The 27440-nt window shown below is 45.6% G+C and overlaps 1 protein-coding gene across 24 annotated transcripts in view; it reads right to left on the reverse strand.

Moving 5' to 3' along the window:
- EVL (Enah/Vasp-like) overlaps positions 1-27440 on the reverse strand; it is a 546687-nt gene that overhangs the window by 79771 nt on the left and 439476 nt on the right. For all 24 annotated transcript variants that reach the window (XM_085626391.1, XM_085626388.1, XM_085626384.1 and 21 more), the window contains one exon: positions 3601-3671. In XM_085626391.1, coding sequence (XP_085482517.1) covers positions 3601-3671 — 71 coding nt within the window. The remainder of the gene's footprint in view (positions 1-3600; positions 3672-27440) is intronic.

Genomic DNA, 27440 nt, shown 5'->3' on the forward strand with positions numbered 1-27440 from the left:
CTGAAGTGAGCTACCATCTTTAGTCCAATGATTGTGTCACCAATTATCAATGTAGTGCCCACAATTTAAAAACAATGTTTAAAAGTGACCATGAGTGACTCGTGGTCCCATGACTCTTTCCTAGCTTACACATGTAGTGCCTGACAGGTGATACAAGCCGTGCATCACATTAAAAGTGCTGCACAGTATTTATGCCACTAACATCTTTTCAAATGCTGCAGTGTCGAAGGCTACTACAGGCTAAACACCTGTATAATTTTAGATAAACTGGTAATTTCACACTGGAGGGTTATTTTCTGGAAACCGACTAATGCAGTGTCTCAACTTGCATCTACTGTTTCATGCTCACCTTTATCGACCTCACTTTCTCACAAAAAATAGACTACGTTCACTACTTCCCTAAGCGTTACAAGACTCTGAGCATTCACTCATCTATTGAGATTAATGATGGCTGTGCAAGCTGTACTCTATAGACTATATAGGTTTGCTATTAAACTGGTGATAGGGTTATTTTTCAAATTAAATGTTTTGCATTATATCAAATTAACATGTGCACAAGCAAATGTGGAGACTGTGTTTTATACACTTTTAAATTGAGCATAGTTAATATATTCCAGTGTTTAAATTGGGTCACATCTGGTTGCTATCTGATTACATATCACACGTGAATTTCTCTGTTCTTGGAGACACTGAATTCGCCATTAACAAATGTGATGTGTCCTTGTTTTCTTTCTCATGTAAAGTTTTTCCTTTACGCGATTACTGCAGAATGTTCCAATGAGTTGTTACAGTGGACCTGCAGAGGATAGGCTGGTCCAATGTATCTCGTTCGATGCAGATAACTGTAGGTTTGAAGGTCACTTAGAGAAACGTCATTGTGTAGGAGCCTGAAAATGTATGAGCCTTAGACTTTATTAATATGCTCTAACCTGATTGGACCATTTTATGGGAACCATATGTAGGTGTGGCAAATATTAGAACTGTTTCATTTAAGCTAGTGCTTTTTAGGCGAGAGCTCAAAACATTTCAGAACTTTTCCCTTGACTAAGCAAAGCATGGTGCTCTCTTTATGGGAGAACTGATTTACTTAATCTTTTTCTTTGAGACGATTTATTATTTTGCCTTCTTGCTTATATGATTTTGATTGATTTGAACTTCATAATCAGTAAATGTATTGGTTAACAACTAATTAGGTGATTTGAACTTGAAAACCTTTTAACCTTTAATAAACCTTCAAGGTTTGAAACATTGACCACTCGGTCTTCCTTGCGCTTCATGTTGTTTAAATGTATTAATTTGATGACAAGCCTCAGTTGTGGATTCTGATTCGACAAATAACACTCTATGGCCTTCGAATTTGCACGATGAAAAGAGCCAACACAGGAGTTAATGGGAGCCATGTCAAAAACAACCTGTGAACCACAAAACAACCAGTAATGCACTTCATTATGGCATGACAATCAATACATTTAAAAGACGATGCAATGCACAAGCTTCGACAGCACAACCAGTTCAGCACATATGCATCTATCTGCATGCCCACTTCATTCTCTGTTACTGTATTTAATGCAGAGTTCCACCCTGACGTGTTAACAGCACATGCACTTCATGTAATTATTTTGTAACTTATTGAAGCTTGTTCATGAAAAGGTATTAACAAAAGGGTTCTTGCATAGGTTTTCTGAAGTTTTCTTCAATGCATTCCTCGAATGTATTTAAAAATCAAAAACTGCATTTATGTACTAAATTTGCATAATTGATTATAACATTTCAGAAATATCCATATGGATATATAATAGAAAAACCCTCTGCTTGTAAATAATCATATATTGTTTAAATATATCCATCTTCCTATCATGAATGTACCCCACAGCTTGTGCCTTGACTTGCTGCACGACCTTGGCCACTCCCGCTCTGCACTGGATGGTCCTCTCTCCTAACGATTTAGATGTGCATCTATGAGTTAACTGATGGGCTCTCCCCTTTGGATTCACGGGGGTCTGTGTCTTTTCCCACGCCTCTTTGCTGCCCCTATTTCCTTTCCCGCCCCCTTTCTGGCAGTTTATTTCCCATTCCAGGGGTTTGTGTTATGTTATTTTCAAAAAATTGTTTGGCTATCTGCACAGATTAATGTGATGTGGCAGAGTGAAGCCATAAGGGTTATATACTTGTGACTGACAAGACCTGCTCGAACACCATTTTCTTTATTGTACAATAAGTTGACGATGCCATTTTCTGATTGGTGGATCGAGGTTATTTGACTAATGGGAATTGCTAAATGCCGATTTCAATCATGTATGATTGACAAATGTACTGATGTTAGTGTACAGCTCCTTTGTGATTCAGGCTTGATTTTTTTCTCTACTAGCTTTGTATGGTGCTTTATACGATGTTGTACTTTCTTCTGTATATGTTCATTACCACAAATCTCTAATAAACAGATCAAACAAAAAAAATTAAAAATGAATGTACCCCATAGCCTTGCAAGTTCCAGAAAATGACATATACAAGAATGTAAAAGTAAAAACAACTAGTTAGGTGATTTCTTGTTTTGTCTTTCATATTCAGACTCATAACGCATGTGTAGCGATTTTGCAGGCCACTTGCAATAAAATAGTGAGGAATGAGGTGTAGTTGGAATTCACTGTCATGAAAGATCAAAATGTACAATCATCCTACAGTTCAATCTAAAAAGTAACTGTTACCACCAATGAAAGTCACTTCAATCACCTTAGAAGTGGTTTTCTAAGTAACTGAAGAAATTAAATAAATGTTGAAGGATCTGGGTGTATGTGACATTAAATATTTCTCAGTCATGTGGAATAGAAGGTGTTGGAAAAATGTTCGTCATTACTGCATGAAATTACGCGACGGCCTAGTAAAAACATCACTCTGTAATATAATGCTGTTAACTTACAAAACTCCCTTCTTGAGCCCTAGGAAGTATATGTGGAAGCCAATTTAAAGGATGTGTGTTACCTATCAGGTATGATGAGTCTAAAAAAACTAAAGTTGAAAAGGGAATTAATGGAAGTGACTCAAACTATGCTAATCTGTTTTTGAAATTTAACAGTAATCTGTAATGTTTACATTTCAATTGCATAACGTTAGCATCCCCTTTAAAGAAGAGGAGTTGAATGTTCCACTGAAGGAAAGAACATCATTTGAAAAAAGCCTTGGAATGCAGAGCAGCAAACATTAAGAGCTGTTTATAATAGTCTCAAAAACCTTGTCTAAAAGCATACTTCACTAATTTGGTTTATCATTTTGATTGCTTATAAATATTTAAGTTATGCAGAAAGAAAATGTTTGCATTAGAAGCTAGTTCACTTTAATAGATGGCATAATGGTTATCTTGAACATTAAGCTGTATAAATTTAATAACAGGCAAATGAAATTATTTGTGAGAGCAAACCAAGTTGCATTTCCGCCTTTTTGGAGATTCATACTGATACTACATTTTAGTGTTATTTTTTAAATGAGGAGCATACTAATAATGTTGTGGCGCTCTCTTTTCAAGCCCATTAGAATCAGTGTATGTAGAGTGACCTATGAATGCACATCGAAACACAAATCAATATTCGAAACAGAAATCCTTGCCTGCAGTAGATGCCCTCCTTTCCAACGACTCCTGACGCTGATGCTGTTGATGCTGTTGCTCTAAGATTTGCCTGAAATGATTAAAAAAAAATTGTATTTTAGCAAATACATCCTGATATCTTCCACTTTGAAGTTGGAACTTTTTGTGCATCAGAATTGATTATTTCAAATACATACATAAGTTATCCTGGTGAACCAGCAGAAGAGATCTCTTTACCTCTGATAAATAGGCCTTTATTAGATGTCAGCTACAGCACAATATATACACAATGCATTATAACATCCAAACTTGTGGTGGAAAAGTATATATTGCCAAATGTGGGTCTTGGTTGGGAGGTGGAATGATTTGTGGATCTTATTGGACCTGGCCCTCTCTGCAGGGTTACCCCCAAACGTTTTGCCTTCAACCCTCCTGTTTTTGCTGTATTAGTTTTTGTTGGCCTTAGGACTCAGTGCACGTTTACCATTGCTAATGGGTGCTAAAGTGCTTGTGCTCTCACCCCTAAACATAGCGGAATTAACTTGTACCCAATTGGCACATTTAATTTACTTGCAAGTCCCTAGTAATTTCTACATTTTCTCTAAGTTAAGCCTGACTGCTCTGTGCCAAGCTACCAGGGGATTGAGCGCAGGTTAATTTTGGGGTTGCTTACTCTGACAAGGACTGGGGTTGCTGCTCGAGTAGGGTTTCACTGCCCTCAACAAATAACCCCATTTCTTACAAATTTGTTCCAGAAAGATAACTTGGAAGGCATTAATTAACATATCCAGCACAAATGTGTTTCTTTTTCACAAATTTAGAAAATAATTGAAAGGTAAAATAGTATATTTTTATAATGCAAATTGAAGGATCAGTTTCCTCAAGACAAGCTGTATCAGGGTGTTATGTACTGTACGAAAGCTATGAAAAGTTCTACAAAACTTTGTCTCCCCAATAAACCATGGGTGCCATACCACTAATCCAAGACCTGTGCAACACACTATGGCATTGTTTCATACAGAAAGTGCAAAAAATCAGAGTCGGTATCACCCTCACACTCCTCATTACCTCCACCTCAACAGCACAACAAGTGATTCAAATCCACTCCCTCAGACCTCCATGAAATCCTATCTTTAATGCAATCCCTTTGACCCAGCAAGGACTAAAGTGAGCCAACACCATCTATAATCATTTCCATCCAAGCAGAAATGCTTGCTCCACCTGTGGCTCCATATTTAACCAGCTCCTTAAAAAAACAGAAAAGTGCCAAACCCCCTGAAATACTCACTGGTCACCTCCCGACTCAAGAAGTCCAGCCCTTGGCTCAGCTGACCCCAACCACTACTGTCACATTGACCCCATGGGCTCCAAAGTAGTAGAAAGGACAGTCACAGCTCAACTGAAGGCCCTTATGCAAAACATCTGCTTCTTGGACCGCACCAATCTGGCTTCCAATCTGAAACAAGCATTTGCAATGCAATTGGTCTCGCATTTGCGAGAGTTAGAGCTTTTGGCGTTGTAAATGACAATGTGTTTTTTCCATGTGTTTCGTTTTGGTATTTGCTTGAAGCTAAATAGATGGGAGATGGGAAGGGAAGAAGGAAAACGGACAGGGAGGTGGGAGTAAAAGAAGCCACACGGACCTCATGCTGTTAAAAGTTAAAATGTGTACATAAGGTCATTAACATTAGCCAGAAGAGGTCATCAAACAACATTAAATACTTTCCTCACTCACTTTTTCGTGTGAAGGCTCATGGCACAGTGTCCATTCACGTTCATACAATATGGTTCCCTAGGTTTGTCTTTGAAGCAAACCACCATAATAAGCTGTGAAAGCTCTGCTTCAGTCAAATCTGAATGGGTTTAGCTGGACAAAGAGACCATTTTATTGGAGAATATGCTCTCTATCGGTATTACACTATTCCATCAAGTTGGCCTATTAATTTGTGAAAATGCTGTTAAAAATGCCACATTAAACTAGCGCCTCTTAGCTGCTAAATGTTTGGCCCTTTGATACACTCGCTCTTTAAGCATCAACTCTATTTTCACAATTCCTTTGCTATTTGTGGAGAAAGCAGTACCCCAACCCAGCGGACTCTACAGTGCATGCCTGCTGCTGCCTACTCTGGAGGAAGGAGGTGGTGTCTGCGCTGCCGCTGCAGCACTTCTGGAGTCTGCTGGGGTGAGTGCCTTGCGCTACCTCCGCAGTGCTGTCCTGTTTACCACTGGGGCATTGGGACCCTTGGCATGGACGGTGTCGGGGGCTGCCCACCCTGCCCTTTCTGCGATGCAGACAGATGTGCACTAAGATTTTATAACTGGGAATATAATTTATTTTAAGGCATATACGATTTACCCCCATAGAAATAAAATACCTGCTAGTTGGAATATGTCATTAGTTCTCCTTAACCCCTTCCCTGCTCATGACGGAACCACTCCGTCATGAGCCACGGGCGCCGTGTGCTCATGACGGAGTGGTTCCGTCATGCTGAGGCCATTGGCGGCCGCTCCTCCCACGTGGCACTGATTCCCCGCCTGTGCGGGCGATCAATGCAAGTGGGCGGAGTCGTGACGGAACCACTCCGTTATGAGCACAGCACGCCCGTGGCTCATGACGGAGTGGTTCCGTCACGAGCATGGCGGCGCCGCAAACACCCCAAACCCCCCCAGCGCCGCGGCAAAATTCGTGCCGCGGCGAAGGGGTTAAAACAGTCTTCTAACTCTAATGATGTTAGGTTAAATATTTATAATGGTGTTCTAAATGCACTGTTTACTTATTTTTATTTTAAATAACAAATTCTTAGGAGAAGAACTTTCTCTCGTCCCGTGGTGAGGTCAAGCCTGCTTACTATACAAGCTCTCTCGGGACAATGTAGGGCGGCTATCAGGTGCAGGGTTGGAATTAAAAATTGGTCCGGGCACGCTAAAATAAAAAGTGGCCCACAGTTGAATATTGCCTTTACACAAAACACTGCTTTGGCTAAATGTTATTTTTTATTTTTTTTAAACGGGGTGGGGGGGGGGGGGGGGCAAAAAAAATGCACAGATTAGTTGGTAAAACACACTTGAAAACAAGTGAGGCCACTTCTGCTCAGGCCCCCTGCCCCCACCCAATATGCAATGCATACATTAATGGGCCAGGCCAGCGAGAGAAAGGGAGTGACACCTCTGCCCGTTGATAAAAGGGAGGTAATGGACGCCCATCGGCCTCCAGAAAGGTCACTCAGGCACCCACTGGCCTGCTGCCGTTATCCGAACAACGCAGTAACCACCCAAATCGGCCCCCCCAGGCTACCCAAAAAAGCAGCCCACAGAGGGAACTGGACACCGGCCCCTCTGGCATTTCCCGAGTGCCAGCGTTACCAATCTGACCATGGCGGCTGTGGCTATGTTTGGGATGGCTTACAATGCCAGTCTGTGGTAAGCAAAAATGCTGCAAAATGTGTTCAGTGGTCCAGGAAAAATATTATTTTGCCTATGGAGCCATGCCCACACATAAAAACAATGTCACTTTTCAGGCCGTTTGCTGTCTTTAGGCGCCTTATTTAAGTGTCAGACCTGTTGATGAAAATGATTTACTTGTTTTAATGTATGTATTGGAGCTACCTAGGCATACTTATTACCATTTCTCCCAGAAATGAAGAAATATTGCACTACACAATGCTCTCATAACTGTGGCTGGACATAGTGTGTGCATCTTTACAAACATGCAATATTTTGCCCAGAAAGCCTTCCAATGTTATTACTCAGCTGAAGCACAGTAAGCAGCTTTAGAATAATCTATAGCTTTTCATACTGCAATTTTGGTCTTTGTAAGTACTAAAATTAATAAGCAATGCTCAATTTACTGGTACTCATTATCAAACTCGTACGTATGAAAAACACATTTGAGACTACCAGAAGTTAGACGTGTGGCATGTGAATCCCACCAGATGTGACGCGGGTCTATTTAACTCGATGGGCTATCTTGTCAGTAGATACAATGTGTTAAGGATAACATTGAAACATTTGTATTCAGCCATTCCATCCGTCTATGGCAACATATTGGTTAAAGGATAGAGGAAAAGTTTAAATACATTGTTGTGTTGTTCTAAAGGCAGGCTTACAGAAAGCTTTCATGTGTAGAATTTATTTTAACACAAGCGCTTTCTACAACTGCAGCTCTGCAAAGCGTGGGACATATGTGCAAGCTTTTAGTTTGCCTTTATAGCTATCCACATATTTATTATGTACGTTCTGCAGTGAAAAGTTGTATTGTCCAGTCCAGTTAAAGAACACGTGGTGTAGTACACCATTTTGTTGCTAGAGGGCGTGCTCCAACCATGTTAAGAGGAAGGCCCAATGTCAATACTACACGGAACTTCTACAGTGCAAACATTTAAATGGTTGGAGGACAGCATCGCTTTATAGGTTTTGTGAGCAACCTGCAGACCAAAGATAAGCATTTGCAATGCAATAGGTCTCGCATTCACACGATTTTGAGCTATTGGTATTGTAAATGGCAATGCCTTTTATTTACGTGTTGGTTTTTAAAAAATAAAAGGCATTGTCATTTACAATACCAATAGGATAAACTGTTGCAAATGCGAGACCAATTGCATTGTAAAATTCAGAAGAAATTAAATGTGAATACGTTAGAAAAAAACAACATTAATACGTAAACTGTGATCAAAACGTTTTGTTTTGGATTTTAGCATTGTCTCGAACAGAAAACGTGGTGCAGTGTGTACATATGTACATTGTTACATGTTAAGGGAAATAATAATACACCTTGAGAATAAGGGGGGCCTACACACACGTTTAGCGTATTAAAAAGCCACATAGAAAGAAAGACACGTATTAGAAGAGCTTTTTTTTTTAATCCTTGATGCAGTTGAACATTTTAGCAGAAAGAACAAAATAATAAACCCGAGGATTACATCAGTGTTACATTGCAATAGAAAAATCTATGCTTCTAAGGGCCTGCATTTTTTTTAATAATATCCTGTAAAACAGGCCCTAGCCCTCCTAGTGAGCCCTGTGTCGTCAGGCTACCTCCCTAGACCCCCGTGCAGACCCTAATAGCCACCATTACATTAGCGATGTATTTGTGACAGATTAATCACTTCATTCTGCACGTCAGACTCACCGTCCCTCATCTTTTGCATGCGTATTCTCACTGCCAGGGTACAGCGCCTCGAACTGGGTGAAGCGCTTGAAACCTGAGTGCTGGGGACGTGTATAAGATTTATACCTCTTTAATTGCAGCACTTCGGGAATGGGAAAAACATTATAGTTTACTCCGCAATTATTTTACTTTAAAGATGGGTGTTTTTAATGGCTGCATGCCAATAGTTTCCTTTTTGAGGGAGTCTTAGAAGGGAGGGGAACAACGTCACAATAATTCACCTCTAGTGTGTGACTCATGGATAGACAGGTTACACTCTCACGCTGAAGGCGAAGGGGTTGATTAGCATGTTCCTCGTTTTTACTGACTGCAAGTTTTCACTTTGAATGACTTCATCGTGATAGAGCAATGTACATAACACTTGCGTTAAGCGATTTTAGAGATGATGCGACCAAATTAACTTCGCCTCGCAGCAATTGTCATTTCTGTGATGAAAGAATTGTAATTTATTAATTCATCCTGAAACAAAAACACACCAGTGCCATTGTAATGCAGATGGTGTGCTATATATAAGTGGCAAGTAAAAACAACAACAGTACTTTTGGAGCCCTGGGTTTCATTGTTAGCGTTACGGATTCCGAGACAGACAGTGAGCTTGGCGCGCTCCTAGCAAATTAGAAGCAGCCGACGTCCCGCGACTGCGGGAGTGAGGGGAGGGATAGCCACAGTGAAAGCGCTGCTAACATATTGCGGGACGCCGGGAATGGCGGCATCTTGTAAGTGAGTGGCAACCACAGTTAAAGAACGTATGGCGCTGTTAATTCTGATAAAAGCATTTTAATTTATAAATTGTAAGTAAAACAACAACAGTAACAATGTACCTTTGGTGCTCTGGGTTTCACTGCAATTAAATACTGCCTTTCCTTACTGTGCTCCCTCCCTTCTTGCCGCTAATCGCTGGGTATGCTTGATGCAACGTGGCGTATGCTCCATTTGAAAAGTGAGCCATCCAATTTCTTCAGGCAGGTACATTTAGAAAAAAAAAACAAGACTTTGGAAACATGATCCGTCATTACATCCTCCGTTAGATAAGAAATACCCTCACCACAGCCTTCAAGCAAACGATCCAGTCTGGATGGGCCGCCCAAAAAGGAGACAGGGCGGTAACAAAGAAGCCTCATTTTCAAATCGGAGGCCACCGTTTAGCATAAACGATGACGCCAGCCAATTAAAATAATGGACGGGGCTTAAAGTCTCCTTATGAAATCTCCTCTACCACAATATGTCTTGCAGAGCGAGCAGCACATGCACGCTGCAATGCTAGGCGAGACCTAAAAAAGGCCGAATCTCTGAATGAATCTGCTACACAAGCTCCCAGAATTCTCATCACACAAAACAATGTTTGGTAGCCTGACAGCTGACAAATAAGTTCTGGCAAATATGTATAACTAGATGACAGAGTTAGTAGGTTGGTGGGAGTCTGCAGAGACCATCTACTTGTTTGTTGGTATTTTAAGTGGAAATGATTTCTTGGGTTGACACTAGATGTGTTATTATTCAGTTCTGATGCTTATGTCCCGTCAAATGCTTAGCACGCCTTGGAGACAACAAACGCTTAGGTGGACTGGCTGCATCAGCAGTTCACATGAAAACATCAATGTTACAATGCGAGGCTTACGGGACAGCTGAACTGCTGTTTTAATAATTATGTTGTTTCTTCTCAACACGAGATCCCTTTGCACTAAGAATACAGAAAATCATCTATTGGGTCACACGTGGCACGTGGTCCACATAATGGGTACCACAGGTCTTAGTCTAAAAAAGAGTGAGGGGAGACCCATGGCAAAGGTAGACTAAAAAAAAAAAAAAAGGATTAAAGCAAAAATAAAAAGAACAGGAGAGTGTTAAAGAAAAAAACTGCAGTTTAGTTTTTAAAAAGTGCCATAAGAGAGTCAGGCAAAAGAGCCATACAGGAGCAGAGATTCCTCTCAGGATAACCAGTTATTTACCCATTAATCATCGAGCAAGTTTAATAAAAGTTATACATACTAACGTTATTTAATGTTTTTTCTTAAATTGCCGGGGCATGCAGGTCTGGAACTTCTACACTAAACTTATACCACAGAATTCCTGACTTCATATGTGAAAATATCAGGAATAAGAAAACGAAGTAAGTGCCACACAAACCTAATAATAATTAAAAGAAATGTAAAGTAGCGTTTGTTTCATTCCTCACTACATTGAAGGCAAACTGAATGTCAAGCTGCTAACTTTAGAATGCTGAGACTCCAAACTGCAAGAAATACAAATGCAGTGTTTCTTTGCGTTTGATTTATTTACAAATACACAAAGCATTCGCAGCCCTCACTCACACTCTTATTTTGAAACTTTGCTGCCAGAGAAAGTTCAGATAAAGAAAAAGATGCAACGCGAATCTCTCCTTCACTAAATGCCTTTCTCCAACTGACTACTCCTGCCGACATGGATTGCGAGCCCTCTGAAATCATTATGCAAATCAGGGGAGGGAGGAGCTCGGGGGGCACCGATATGGTAGGGGCATCGGTGAGGAGGGTAAACATCCTGCCCAGGGTAAGCAACAGGAGCAACACAAAGGGAAATAACTTAAAAATCATTGTTTTTTTAAATAGTACAAGAAGACGCTGTGCACAATCAAAGCGCGGCACCCGTGTTGCAAATATGAAAGCTGGCGACGTGCATGCAAAAGTGAAGCAACATGTTTTTCAGTAAAAGGGAGGGGGAGTTGTGTGGAGACTTGCCTGCCTGTAAGCGAGAAGGCCAAATGAATCAAGGGCGCGCATTTGGAAAATAAATGTGCACAGCTGCTACTGTTTAAAGCGTGCTGCTCTGCCAAACAAAAACATTTTATAAATCAAAAGGTGCAGGTCGGGCAAGTCGCGCACCTGAGAGGGGTAATGGGGGGCGGGTAAGCTGTGTTATGGGAGGGGGTTGTGGCAACGGGTGTATGGCAAAGCAAAACAAGGTTCCCAAGCAGGAAACTATGAAAATAGTGCTGATAAATGACCTGATGAGCAGCTAAGTGTAAGGCCACATGTAATAGGGCCGGTCCGTGGGAATAAACAAGAGGCAGAACGGCAGGATAATGAGGGAAGATTTAGCCACTAGTAAGCAGGCATTTTAGAAGGACGATCGAAGCAGCCAATCAGAAGCAATGGGCGAACTTACACCCCACAATGTAGAGACAGCATGTCTCGCAGAGCAGTGCATGTGCTGCTTAGGCTCAAACTAAAAAGGAAAAAAGGTCTGCATGACTGATAGTTTGTGATGAAGTCCTAAAAAAGCTGACCAGACTGCACTCAACATGCTCTTCCTCTTTGACCTTTTGGCCAGATTTGACCGAGCAGACCACACAATCCTTCTACACCAACAACAAACAGAGGCCCCTATACCAGAGGAACATCTCAAATGGTTCAAAACAGATCCAAAGAACCCCAGCCAAAAAGAAGGAAAAGCACTCCTGCCCAACCAGTCACTACAACTGCAGAGCTCCACAGAGATATCCACTGTTGCACTTACTTGTCTATATATTCACGTAACCTCTCATAATCTGCGTCCATAAACATTGCCCCTACCTATTTCCACTCCTATGCTGACAATGCAAAAAAATCTATCTCCGGGTGTCAGAAGAGGCTGACCAATTTGCGACCATATTCAGTAGTCTTCGGACCATTTAAAACCCGGTAGGGCAACTACAGCCTCAAACCAAATGGCTCACACACCAAAATCCTCATTGTGGTTTCACATTATTTGGCATAATTCTTGCCACCAAATCAAAAGTAAGAAAACTGGGAGTCATCTAGTTGCAGCAAGATTTTCCAAATGAAACGCTCCTCAAATACACTTACATACATAACACCAGAAAACCACCAGATAGCAGGAAATACATTAGTTAACTGCGGCAATGCCCTATATACCGGTCTCCCAGCATTACGCATTAAAAGACAACAAAAATATCAAACTATTGTTGACTTCCTCATTTGGACTATAACAATGTCAGCCATAGCAGTAGAACTCCTAACTAAAACACCTCCACTGGCTCAATGTTTATATTACAAATAAATGCAAGTGTAGGGAAGGCTAAAAGTCCAAGCCAAGCAGGGGCAGATGATTGTGAGGTCACACATAATGTAAAATTATAGATGGGTACAAAGTGAATTACGGGGAGCTTGTCATCTCAGGTTCTGAGTGACATCACAGACAACTTGAGCTTCATGCTCGTCTATTTGATGCCACTCAGAAACCCAAGGCTAGAAAAACATCCCCACAATTCAAGGCTATCCATCTATAATTCTATATATTGTTTACACTCACTCTCTTTCGCTCTGTTACCAGGTATTTCACTGTTGCACATAACTATGTACACCTACTTACGAAACTAGATGCAATTACGTTTTGCAGTGTGAACTAAACAAATAAACATGCGCTGTTCAATTTTAGAAAACGAGGTGTCAGATATAAAAAGTTAGTTCTTAGTTGATGGGATATCACATCTTAAAACATCTTGTCTGAAACTACTGATGAAAACCATGTCATCAAAGAAAAGGTCAATTGGGACACGGATAAGGTAACCTAGCTGCACTGAAAAGGAGGCACACACATATACAACATTGCACTTAAAACCAATTGCCCTCAGCTGCCCCATATACCATTGCCCCCAGGTGCTGCTCTACATGTGTGGCAAAGCACACTGGGATAGCAGTGACGGACTTGAAAGCCAATGAGTCCTGAAAAAAAGGTCAAATAACCCAGCCCTATTTTAAACGAGTCTGTGACTAGAATGGGCCTATGGGGCAGGGTTGGGCTGTTGCAGACCAGCAACATCTGAATGCAATCCCCTGGTTTACAGCCTCCCAGAGAAATGCCAGGGTGCCAGAACAGCCAGTCCGCCACAAAGGGTTAGGTTTGACTGAGGGGCAGAGGGTCTTCCGGAGTTGAGAAGTTTCTTTTTGCTCGCCTTTGGAGGGAAATGGTATTAGGAGGCTCCATGGACCTCCCCATGGACCGCCAAAGTCCCTCTTAAAACTGAAATTCACAGGCCACTGCCGACCCCCAGAGAGCAATATTCTGAGTGTGCCTTGGCACACGTCGATAAAGCCAAAATGTGTGGGGGCTACGAAAACCTTGGTACTAGGAACTGGCCAGTTACTGTTCCCATCATACACTGAACCATAGTAATTTTGGCCTTAATATGGTAAACATTATAACGCATAAGTGAAGTGGCAAAAATATATCATGAAAACATCAAACATATGTTACGCAGTATTGTATGTTATGCTGTGTTATGCAATTAGCTACTTCTAATGCGCTAATCACCAACTTGGTTTCAAGGTGCGACGGTTAAAGAGATAAAGAGTTAAACAGGAGATGCTTCCAAAGAATTGGAGTCTGGTCTGAAAAGGTCCGATATCCCAAGTGCGATTTTCTATACCTGGGAACAGATAATCGCAACACATAAGAGCATCTCAGAAGTAGTTTAGAGAAAGAATGGGTAAACCTTGACAAATAAATGAAGGGGAGTGACCAAGAGAGCATGATATATAAAACCAATTCGCTCTTTTTTGGTAACCAACCACTACTTGCTAGAACCTATAGGGATCATTATACAATTGAAGCATCTAATTCTGAAGCATGTGCATTAGCTAATTAGTCAACAACACTAGGCACTCCAATAATCGCACAGGATACTGGGTAAGACAAAGCAAAACAAACAACTGCTCCTGGACAAATTACACTAAAAGATACTGACTGACTCAACTGATAGGTGACTATACCTCAAAAAAACAAACAACTTATGAATCAAATGTTGGTGTCTTGTTTCTTAAAATTTGATTTTTTTTCAATGCACTCATAAATATGTCTTGTACAAACCCGAATTGTTATATGTAAGCCCTAATAACAGATATTTGTGCATATCCACTCAAAAGAGCAAGTGTCCATATCTTACAGATATTCAGGCTGGCACTTAAAGTTGATCCAGTTAGATATGGACAGTACATCGACCTTTCAAGGGTACTCAATCAAGCTGTGAAACATGAAAAACAGCCTAAGTCACCAAGGATCAAGTTCCATCAGAACTATACTGTAGGTGATACTTGAAAAATGTCACACCAAAGGATCTGTTTGGCCAGACAATCATGAAGCTCTCTCAATAACTCTAATTGACACCATGAAAGCATGGAACCAAACTGAGGGATGACATCCACCAAGGACCAGAGAAAGAGAAAACCAATTTTTCAACCAAATCTAAAGAACCTCTGCCTCAGGCAAGGCACCAAGACACAATCCAACAAGATCTAATCGGCATCCTGGGAACGCTGCCAATCAATTAGGCATACAAAATTTAGATGAAGTTAGTTTAGTCTACGCAAGGCAAAATTACATTGGCCATGGTTAGACATTTGCCATATCCACCTAGGAATGGAAGGATTTTCCAAAGTTTCCTCATGTGAAAGGAATAAGTAGATGTAACAGCCAAAAAATGTGCATTTAGTTTTATTCTTGGATTTCGAGTAATTTTAGCAGGAGAAGGGAAAGTAACCATCTCCAGAGGCCAGTAGACCTCTTCCCCTTAGGTTGTTACTGTCACAAATGACCACGATCTTGGTTGGCCAAAGTTAAATTTCAGACAAAGACTGCCCATCGACTCCTGGATGGGATCCGGGGTTCAAATTGTGATGACAATTCACCTCCCAATTTAATAAGCAGCTGGCCGTTTGCAGTATGCATGTAGAAATTCACAGCACAAGAGCAGATAAGGCAAGCCAAGTGCCCAAAACATTTGATAAAAACAATACAGGGTGGCAGAGCTGACTTCTGAGGGACAAATGTATAATATGCAGTGAAGCAGTGAATTCTCGTGAATAACATAATTAATAATATATTTTATGAAACATTAGTCTTCCATGACACAGTTGTCAAACTACTGAAGTATTTGCACACTTTGATACATCAGTCACGTCTGCAACCTCCTTTCAATGACTATTCCAGAATCTGCCACACTAACACTCTCGCTCTTTTGATAATAAGCAATGGCAATATCTATTACACGAACCTCAGAATTCCATGAATGACCTACAGCAGCCTGTCAATTTGCAGAAATTATCAATGACCTAAAAATTCAGTCCATGACAGCAATGTGTTCTGAAAAGCAATCATTTCTGAATGTACAGGTTCTATTGCACTAAACACCTATATGCAAATAAAACTCCATTTTACGGATTAACTCCAAAGGCACACAATAATTCTCCAAAAGCACACAATAATTCTATTTAGAAAATTAAAGCAAATTAATATAGAACAAGCAGTGCCATTAGACGGGAAGATATGTTGTTAGACCTGATAGCCTTAGGGTGGCCTTTCCCCCAACTTTTTGCATGCATCCTTCCATTTTTGACCTTGTTTTTGCTGGTAATAGGACTCTGTGCACTTTACCACTGCTGACCAGTCCTAAAGTTCTTGTCCTCTCTCCCCTAAACATGGCAATATGGGTTCATCCCCAATTGGTATATTTAATTTAATTATAACTCCCTAGTAGATTGATATCCCTTGTAATAAGCAGTCCTGCCAGGTACCACTCATCAGGGGTTAGACTAACGCATTCTAGTGCTGGTGTCCTCATCACTGCACTAGAATGAATTGTTCATGCTTGTAGAGCTCCCCGACACGCTCTGGGGTTCATGAGGTACTTCAAAAAGTAGCCTTGTGCGTAATCTCTGCGTTGCCACTCTGCCTGCGAAGCAATTTAGCCTTCTGACGGGCCTGGAAGGCTCATTGCAATGGTGACCTGGCACAGTGAGACAGTTTCAGTCCTGTGTCGCACAAAACAAATTGTGCTCCCTCTGTCAGCCCCGCCCGGCCTCTGTGGCCATCACCTTATGGTACAGGATGCAATATTTTCCCTCTGACGCTTTCAACCTTCTCCTTTTCTTCCTTCTTCCTTAAACTCCTCAACTGTTATATTTTATTTTCACAGCGAACATTTGAAAAGGCAATGTTTGTTTCCCAGCCCACTTTGGTGTGATTGCTGGCAGCGATGTATTTATGTTCAGGGCCGGACTTGCCGTAACAGGAACCGGGCAATAGCTGCAAAATCGGCCCTGTAACAAAATCGACCGAAAACCGGCCCTGGCAGAGAGCTCGGCAGCACCCCCAACCCCCCGCGGGGTTGGGCGGCAGGGCACTTTGCCAGGGCCGGTTTTGGTTCCCAGTCCGGCCCTGTTTATGTTGTTACTAGATTTTGGGTCTTTTACCATAGCCAAGATCTTCCTTAGCTGTGAGTACTGTGATTTTAACAGTGCATGGCTTTGATCAGAATGTTTATTTATATTATTGTTAAGCATGGTGTGTTGCCATCTATTGTGATTATTGGAATGATATTGTAACTCCCGAGTTTGTCACTTTTATGTTCATTATTTTCTCTATGTTGTCACTCTCATGTGACTATCAATCCATCAAGGAATTTGTAGAGCGAGCTACTCACCCGTAAGGGTCTCAAGGCGCTGGGGAGGGGGGGGGGGGGGGGGTCGCTACTGCTCGAACAGCCAGGTCTTGAGTTGTTTCCTGAAGGCGAAATGGTCCTGGGTCAGCCGGAGGTGGGTGGGGAGGGAGTTCCATGTCTTGGCTGCCAGATAGGAGAAGGATCTTCCTCCGGCGGTGGCTTTGCGAATCCGTGGGATGGTGTCGAGGGCGAGGCTGGCGGAGCGGAGCTGGCGGGTTGGTGTGTAGAATGCGAGCTGGTTGTTGAGGTACCTGGGGCCCGCGTTGTGGAGAGCCTTGTGTGCGTGGGTGAGGAGTCGGAATGTGATTCTTTTGCTGACGGGGAGCCAGTGCAGATCTTTCAGATGGGCATAGATGTGGCTGTGGCGGGGGATGTCCAGGATGAGTCTTACCGAGGCGTTCTGTATGCGCTGTAGTCTTTTCTGGAGCTTGGCTGTGGTTCCGGCATAGAGGGTGTTTCCTTAGTCCAGGCGGCTGGTGACAAGGGCCTGGGTGACCGTCTTCCTGGTTGCGGTGGGGATCCATCGGAAGATTTCTCGGAGCATGCGCAGGGTGTTGAAGCAGGATGCTGAGACGGCGTTGACTTGCTTGGTCATCGTGAGGGAGGAGTCCAGGATGAAGCCCAGGTTGCGTGCATGGTCTGTGGGTTTGGGGGCAGTGCCCAGGGCGGGTGGCCACCAGGAGTCGTCCCAGACAGAGGGGGATGGTCCCAGGATGAGGACTTCCGTTTTGTCTGAGTTCAGTTTCAGACGGCTGAGCTTCATCCATTCCGCGACGTCTCTCATCCCTTCCTGGAGGCTGGCTCTGGCGGTGTCCGGGTTGTTGGTGAGGGAGAGGATCAGCTGTGTGTCGTCGGCGTAGGAGATGATGTTGAGGTTGTGTTTGCGTGCAATGGTTGCGAGGGGGCTCATGTAGACATTGAAGAGGGTGGGGCTGAGCGAGGATCCTTGTGGGACGCTGCAGATGACTTCGGTAGCCGCGGACAGGAACGGGGAGAGGCGGACTCTCTGGGTTCTTCCGGTGAGGAACGAGATGATCCACTCCAGGGCCGCGCCTTGGATTCCGGTGACGCTGAGGCGTTGTATCAGGGTGTGGTGGCATACCGCGTCGAAGGCTGCTGAGAGATCCAGGAGGATGAGGGCGGTGGTTTCCCCGTTGTCGAGCATGGACCGGATGTCGTCGGTAGCTGCAATGAGGGCGGTCTCGGTGCTGTGGTTTGCTCGGAAACAGGACTGTGACGGGTCGAGGGATCCGTTTGTCTCGAGGAAGGCGGAGAGTTGTTTGTTGACCGTCTTCTCGATGACTTTGGCAGGAAAAGGGAGGAGCGAGATGGGTCGGAAGTTCTTGAGGTCCGTGGGGTCCGCGGTGGGTTTTTTCAGGAGGGCGCTGATCTCTGCGTGTTTCCAGCTCTCCGGGAAGGTGGCGGATGTGAAGAAGCTGTTGATGACGTCCCGGAGTTGGGGTGCGACGATGGAGTCCGCTTTGTTGAAGATGTGGTGTGTGCATGGGTCTGTAGGGGAGCCGGAGTGAATGGTGCTCATTGTGCGGGCGGCATCTTCGGTGCTGACCGGGGTCTAGGCGCAGAGCGTGGCGGTTGGGTGCGCGGGTTCGGTGGTTGTGTGCGTGGTCTGAGTGCCGAAGCTGTCGTGTATGTCGGCGATCTTGCGGTGAAAGAACGAGGCGAGTGAGTCGCAGAGGTCTTGCGAGGGTGTAATGTCGTTGTTGCAGGCGCTGGGGTTGTAGAGCTCTTTGACGATGCTGAAGAGTTCCTTGCTGTTGTGGGTGTTGTTGTCCAGATGTTGTTTGTATGTATTTCTCTTGGTGGTGCTTGCGGGTGGTGTTCTTGAGGGCTGTCATGTTCTCTGTTGTCTGATCCTGGCGCCAGGTTTTCTCCAGGGAGCGGCAGGTTTTCTTCGAGTTTATGAGGTCGTCGGTGAACCACGGGGCTTTCTTGCTGTAGGGTCTGCTGGGTGGTTTCTTCAGTGGTGCGAGTTCGTCGGCACAGTTGGCGAGCCATTGTGCGAGGTTGCGGGCTGCTTCGTTGGGGTCCGTCGTGATGGTGGGAGGGTTCAGGCTGAGGAAGGTGGTGAGCTGGTCGGCGGTGATCTTGCTCCAGTTTCTGCGGGGGGCCTGTTGCGGGTGGTGGTGGGTCGTGGTTTTCCTGAAGGAGAAGTGGACGCAGCTGTGGTCTGTCCAGTGGAGTCCGGTGGAGTGGCTGAAGGAGATGTACTTGATGGAGGAGAAGACGGGGTCAAGCGTGTGGCCGGCGTAGTGGGTGGGGGTGTTCACCAGTTGCTGGAGTCCGAGGTTGGCGAGGTTGTCCAGCAGGGTGGTGGTGTTGCTGTCATTGTTGTTCTCCAGGTGGAAGTTGAGGTCTCCTAGGAGGATGTAGTCTGGGGAGGTGAGGGCGTGCGGGCTAATGAAGTCTGCGATGGCTTCGCTGAATTGAGTGCGTGGTCCCGGGGGTCTGTAGATAAGGGTGCCTCTGAGGGTGTTCTGGGGTCGGTGTGTATCTGGAAGTGCAGGTGTTCGGCGGCTGTGAGGGTGTCTTCCGAATTGGTCGTGATGCGGATTGTGTTTCTGTGGACGATGGCGATGCCTCCTCCGGTTTGGTTGGTGCGGTTCCTCCGGGTTATCTTGTAGCCATCCGGGATGGCTATGGCGATGTCGGGGGCTGAGGAGGCGTTCATCCAGGTCTCTGTGAGGAAGGCGACGTCGGGTGCTGTAGTGTCTAGGAGGTTCCAGAGTTCGACTGCGTGTCGGTGGACAGAGCGGGTGTTGAGCAGGATGCACTTGAGGTGATTCTTGCTGGTGGTAGGCTTGGCGGGTGCCGGCCTGGGATGGCTGCAGGTGAATTTGCACTCTTGGCAGGTGAAGGGTCTGTGGGTGTGTTTCAGGGTGGCCAGGTGGCAGGCGGGGTTCCGGTTGGTGTTGAGTGCGCGGAGGGTGGCGGCGTCGTAGATTCGTCGGGTGCGTTGGTATCGTCGAGGTCCAGGGTTCCTGGCGCTGGGCGCGGTCCAGGCGCGGACGGGCGCAGATGAGCTTGCCTTTTGCGCGCCATCAGCGCGCCCGCTGCGCGTGAACGCTGCGCGTATGCGCGGATTCTGCCATAAGTGGAGTGGGAGGGAGGAGGGAGGGAGGAGCAGCTGGGAGGCGGGAGCGGGGTGGCGAATGGGAAGGGGAGAGGGTACAAAAGAGAAAAGGGGGCGGGGTCGCAGGGGAGCAGTGGCGGGGAGCGGGGTGCAACGGCAGGAAAAGCGGAAAACGACAAAAATTACTCAGTCAGGGGCACCACACGGGGAGAAAACAACAACTGCTGGCACAGAGAAAGTACGAAAAACGGAGGCACAGGAGTCACAGCCTCAGGGGCGGCGGTGAGCGGGCGGTGGTAGCAGGGAGACCGGGTGCACTCAGGAGGAGCCACGCGGCGGGTGGACCGACCGGCTCTGACGAGGTCAGGTTTCCTCCAACACCTCCCAGGCCTTTACACCAAGAACTAAGTCAAATGCAGGCTTTAAGTCTACAAAGACTAAATACAAGTGTGACTGTTGGAGGACTACTGTCTTCCAGTAGATGGATAGAAACCTGAAGACTTGGTCAGCTGCCATTTTTTAAGCTTCTGCTTAGCAGTTTTGTCCAGTTGAGCTTTGCACCTTTTCCTACACTAAAGTTTCCGTCATTCACATTCCCCTTCATCTTTCCCATCTTGAAACTTCTCCAGGGAGTCCCAAACTTCAGCTGGGTCAGTAAAGAATAGTGAAGTGTCATCTTCATGATCTTCAAGGGGACGTGGCCTAGCAAGATGGCCGAAAGGACTTAGCTTTTCAGGCTCACATCCCAACCACATAAAATCATCCTACTACATATCCGCTATATGCTCACTCTGATTCTTCCCGACTTGTGTGTGAGCCCCCGCATGCCTATTCCTGCTGAACTGGAGGGGGATTCTGTGTTGCCACTGTAAGGAGTGCTGCCGGAGTGGTGGGGCCCCGAGGACTGTACAGGGCCTACCCGCAGTGATCGAAGGGAGCAGCAGCTTACCAAGAAAATATCCCTGGTGCTCGATGGCTGGTCTGGTGTGGGGCGCTGCCTGCCTACAGGGCAGTTTGACAGCTCATGGCCTGGTGAAGGAGGGGGCGGGGCCCGGGCCATGAGGGACTTGTTGCAGCAGGCCTCGAGGAGATGGAGGTCAGGCGCAGGGATGTACCCTTTGAGAGCTGCGCTCACGATCATGCCTTGCTGTCGCCCGGTGCCGCTGAAGGCAGGGGATGTGCTACAGGGTTCTGGGCTGAAGCAGCACCCCTGGGGGTCGATTGGACCCATACCAACTCAAGTCTTGTTGGGGCCCAGTGGCTGCTTGGGCTGGGTGGAAGACCTATTTTGGAAGGAGTCGCATGCATCGGTAAAGTGTGCCAAGTCACACTGGAGCAGAAGGGGCCACTTGTTGGTGGAGTGAGAGGGAGCAGTGAGCAGTGTGGGACCGAGCTCCTGTAGCAGATTAGGACCCAGGTGGGGCCGGCCCTGGACAGCTTGTTACTAGTGGACCAGCCATTGGGGGGGGGGGGTACAGATACTTGCAAGAGGCCCGTGGGTCTGGCCACCATGCCTAGAGATTGGGGAAGCTGATTGGGGATCACAACTGCCTGCTTATTGACTGTTGTCCAAATAGGGCGAGAGTAAGGCACCTGCTGGACGCCCTGACTCACAACATATTCAGCAGACTGGACAGGGTTTTGGTGGGGGGTCCCTATGCCTGGGCAGGTGACTGTCTCACACAAATTTGTGTCCGAACGTCAGGGGTTGCATCAGGAGGGTGACAATTTGGGCAGGTTGTTGACCTGGATTCTGCATAAGGAAGAAGCTGTTTCCCCGATATCCCATTTGATCATGACTGAGGGCGCAACGGTGCCAAAGGCTGATATTGTCGCTACATTTCAGCAACACTTGGAGGGGTGTATAGTGGGGATCCGAGGATCACGACAGACCGGACACGGACATTCCTGGCTCGGTTAGAGGGTAGGGGTGGTGATGGCTTATGACTTGGACCTCACATTAGAAGAGCTGTGTGTAGCACTGCAGATGCTCCCTGGGTCTAAGGCTCCTGGGGATGACGGGTTCCCAGTGGAGTTCTATCAGGAGTTCTCGGCTGCCCTCGCACAGGGCCTACTAAAAGTCTTCCTTGAAGCCAGGGAGAAAGGGGTGCTGCCACCCCTATGAGTGAGGGAGTTATTTGTATATTGCTCAAACCTGGTGGGAATAGGGCAGACCCAGAAGCATTTATGCCGCTTACTATGAAAAATTCAGATGACAAAAGACTTATGTAAACTGTTGGCCAACCGGCTGAACCCGGTGATAAGTGGACTGGTGCATGCGGACCAGTGCAGGTTTATCAAGGGTCTCAGTACAGGGGATGTATCTAGAGCCCCGGACACATGTTTCACAAGGTTTAAACCAGTGCAAGGAAATGGCGCTGGTATCTGTAGACCTAGAGAAGGATTTGAGACTGTGGATTGGGGTACCTGCTTGATGACCTGTGGGTCATGGGGTTCAGACCTCAGTTACAGGCATTGATCCAGCTACTCTCCACTGGCCCCAGATCCAGGGTTCGGGTGGGACGGTCTCGGTCTGACAAGTGGAGATTGGGTAGGCGGATCCGGCAGGGCTGCCCACGGTCTCCTCTTTTATTTGCCTTGGCATTACAGCCCTTTGCAGTATGGGCTGTTGGGAATTGCACGGATGGGTCTTAGAGCGGGGAGTGACCTAGCACATTTTATTGCAATACGCACATAATGCCTTATTTTATCTTAGAGCCACCAGAGATTCTCTCGGGATTCTGTTGCAACTGCTGGATGAGTTTGGGGCCATGTTCTGTTTGCAGGTTAATCGTAAGAAAACTTTACTTTTCCCTCTGCTGGTGCTGAACTGCCGGTGTTGTTGGTAGAGGGGGTAGACATATCGAACACCTTACCATATGTGCCAAACAGACCACTAGGGTATGGCTGTGGCTGGTGACGGTGGTACTCCAGAAGGCACCCTTCAATTTTGAGTTGTCAGTGAGGATTCTCACCCAGGCCCATCGCATGGTGGCCAGCATGTTCTTCCAGGTGCGGCGGGATGGGAGCTATAAGTTGTTGTTGGTGTAACTGCATCCCAAAGAGCATTTTATCTCCTTCGAGGATGCCCAGGCGGAGATTGCAGTGGGACCTGGCCACTTTTTACACTACGTGGCCTGGCTGGCCTTGCCAGACAGGCCTGGGCGACATTCCCCACAGCGCATGTGGAGTCTGGTACATTATGTCAAACAGACCACTAGGGTATGGCAGTGGCTGGTGATGGTGGTACTCCAGAAGGCACCCTTCAATTTTGAGTTGTCAGTGAGGATTCTCACCCAGGCCCATCGCATGGTGGCCAGCATGTTCTTCCAGGTGCGGCGGGATGGGAGCTATAAGTTGTTGTTGGTGTAACTGCATCCCAAAGAGCATTTTATCTCCTTCGAGGATGCCCAGGCGGAGTTTGCAGTGGGACCTGGCCACTTTTTACACTACAGTGGCCTGGCTGGCCTTGCCAGACAGGCCTGGGCGACATTCCCCACAGCGCATGTGGAGTCTGGTACATTAGGGACCTTGTTGACTTGGGTAGGGATGACATTTGGTATCTCAGCTGTATAAAGCTAGGATGATGGATGTTGCTGAGTAACCTTTACAGCCCCAGCTGCATTGGGAGAATGATTTGGGTGCTCCCCTGACGGATCCCCGATTGGGCCCGAGTTCGCGCCCTGACGGGGACTTTATCTAGCAATTCCCGCTTCAAACTGGTCCACTTTAACTTCCTTCATCGTACCAGAGTGGCGCCCCTAGCTTTACACCGGGTGTCATGGACGCGTTGGATGCATGGCCATATTGAGGGTTTTTGGGGACTGATTTCTTGCACATGGCTTTGGGTTTCCCATAGGTAGAGGACTTGTGGGCCTGGGTGGCAGGGTACCCTTGTCCCTCAGTTCTGTTTATGCGGGACGTTAGCAGTCTTAAGGGACATAGGAAGACATACATTCTTACAGCTGGCACTGGTGCTTGCCCGCAGGAAAGTAGCTATCACATGGATGGGGTAATGCGCTCCGTCAAAGGAGCACTGGGATAGGGATGTGGTAGGATGGACTTTGGTGGAGGATATATATATGAATCATAGCAGGAAGGACAACAAGCTGGGGGACAACCTGGTTTGCTTGGGGGCCCTAGGGGAAAGATTTGCCACCCCTGAAGACACGTCATCAAATGAGGAGAGTACAGACATAAACGCTTCGAGATCCTTTGCACCCAGTATGTTAGGCGGAATATGTCGGAGTGCCGTGGATGTTCCACTGTTATGTCGCTGGTTGTATGACTCCTATGCATTTAATTGTTCTTCTATGGAGATGGCTGCTCACTATGTACTGAGACTATTGTTACATGAGCTGCACTGTTGGTTGTGGCTGATAACTTGAAACTGTATAAATAAAGGTTTAAAAAAAAATAAGATCTTCAGATTGGTAGGAAACAATAGCATATACTGAATTTTCTCTCACTGGAAGAATTTATTGACTTCAAAAGAGAACACAAGTGTATATTGCACTGCAGTTGTATAGTCTGGGAAAATCAAGACAGATTGAGTCTCAATTTTGAAGAGACCTGATTGCCTGGCCGACTGGAGAATCAATCTATGTCCGTATAAAACAAGAGTCTAGTCTCAATTGATCAGTGGGAGAGCACCTGGCATCGGTCTCTGGCCAGAACCCTTTGAGCTCGGCCTAGTGAACAAAACTAGTAAAGCCCAAAGGGGGCCATCATCTCTTTTATCTATGTCTCCAAGAATGCCAACATGTCACCACCTTCATCTCCCTCTGGCATACCCACCACTCTAATGTTATTCCTGCGATTGTGGCCCTCCAAGTCCTCCAATCTGAATTCCGTAAATCTTACTCTCTCACTTCAATTTGAGTCTGCAGCGCATCTGAAACATGGCACAATTTTCAGATAGAATCTTCCGTGTTCTTCACCCTCTCCATGAGCCTGTGTTGGCCCTTCAGCAGAATGCCAATTTCAACAGCGACCCCAACAATTTTGGCCTCCCATGTCTCATGGTTGATCAATGGCTGATAATATTTTGTTGGGGTTGTCTGGCTGCACCGTTACGGCTCCCTGGGTGAGTGTATTCGCTGGGTTCCCAACCGGCCACCAAAAGGAACAGTAGTTCCTTCTGACCCAATCAAATTTGGTGATGTTCCCAGTTTCACCATGGCTCACAGCTATAAGCAGCTGTGCCCCTGTTGAGAATGGGTTCGTCAGCACAATGGCAAGAAATTAGAAGTGCCTTTGAAATCCTGCCCCGCTTTCAGCAGTCATGGGTCAGGAAAATGCCCATATCTGTGACCCCAGTTAGCAGCAGTGAGTGCGCCGGTGCCCCTACACCACTCGTTCATGCCACTGAGCCTCCTTCGTTGTTCTCTAATTTTCCACCTGAGCAGGGTATTACAGGTGCAAATCTTCAGCAAGTCCCCTGGGTAATAAAGTCTCAGACAGAGGAGGATTCTTCTTTCTGTCGTGTGGCCATCACCAACTCACAAATTGGGCAGATCACCAGGGTCAAGACATCCTCATAGGCCTGCTCTTCACTTGCAGGCATCACAACTGCTCAAGAGCCAGCACAGCCCGAGTCCAGGCCGCAAGGTGCCATCCCAGCTGAATGTCAGGTCTCATCCCACCCTATGTAACTGATGCACTACCAGGCCTCAGAGAACTCCATTCCCGGGGCTCCCAACCAGGCTAAACACCTGAGCTGGATTCCTGCACTCCAAGGTCCAACCGGGCAGCAACCAGGGTTTATGCATGGCCACAGCCTTTCTGCAGGGCTCAGAGCCTTACTGGTTAATTGTGGCTGCCATCTTGTTCAGTAAGGTGCACCATAGGGTTCTAACTTGTATCCAGATCCCGGTCACCTTCAGGCTTCAGAGATGCCACTAGCTCCAATAAATTGATCCCAATAGTTCGGACAGTTGTCCAGAGGGAGGGTATTGCCCTCCAAGTTACTAGATGGGTGAGAATCTGCTGGATGGAAGAAAAGAGACGTGTGACTCATTGTATGAGTCACTGGCCACCCCCCATCCCTCAGGTCCTTACTGAAATTTACATCCAAAATATCAATCTATGTTCAGGACAACTGGAATCATGCAGCATCGAAGGACCAAATCATAAGGCAAGGATGACTGTATTTTGCACACAAAAAGGTACAGTACGCAGTGTAATGCAGCATACGCTTATCACTCCTTTCAATCCACACTGTTAATGTCTGGGCAAACCCTCATAGTAAAAGAGTTACACCTAAAAACATCAGTCAGCAACTAAAAAGTGCCCAGTTAACTTTTACAATTGGTCTATCACTGCATAGCACCATGTGTGTCATTTTTCTTTAATAATTTTCGATCCATTTGTGCTAGAAAAACATTTTTAATAAAAAATATGCAATCATTAGATGGTGGATTATGTGGTAAGTGTGCTCACATGGATGCAGATTCATCAAAATGTCTGGGGTAGCAGAAGTGATGTCACATACCCTTTGAACCCTCCCCCCACTTATGATGTCACTGGAAGCGACATCACAAGATCTTTGACGTGGTGACATCATAGGAAGTGACTTTACCTGCCCTTTGACCCGCAGCAGTTGATGTCACAGAAAGGGACATCGCAAGGCATTTGACCTGATATCTCAGGAAGTGATATCACATGACCTTGGAACTCATGAAATCAAAGGAAGCGACATTGCATGACCTTTGGCTTGGTGCTACCACAGGAAGTGATGCATCTGACTTTTGGTTATTTACATCATACTGAGAGGTTGGCAAATCTCTACATAAACGAAAGTAGTACTATATAAACAAACATATTTTATTCACATCCTACTGAAAATGGTGATACATGCAATTGTTTTTTTTTTTTAATTGAGAAACAAACATCAGCGTTTCAATACACATTGCAGAAGAAGTAGTACATCAGGCATCGTGGGAACAGCAGACAAAATACAGCATACAAATTATACTTTGGGAGGGTCTAGGGGGAAGGGGGATCTTCATTTCTGAGGACAAGGCTGACATTTGTCTTCCCGGTAGGAGTTCCACAATCCCCAAACACGGGTCCATTTCTTGGGACATCCACGGGCAACATATACCGATTTTTCCCGAAACATTGC

This window comes from Triturus cristatus, chromosome 9 (assembly GCF_964204655.1).
Source record: "Triturus cristatus chromosome 9, aTriCri1.1, whole genome shotgun sequence".
Classification (NCBI taxonomy): Eukaryota; Metazoa; Chordata; class Amphibia; order Caudata; family Salamandridae; genus Triturus; species Triturus cristatus.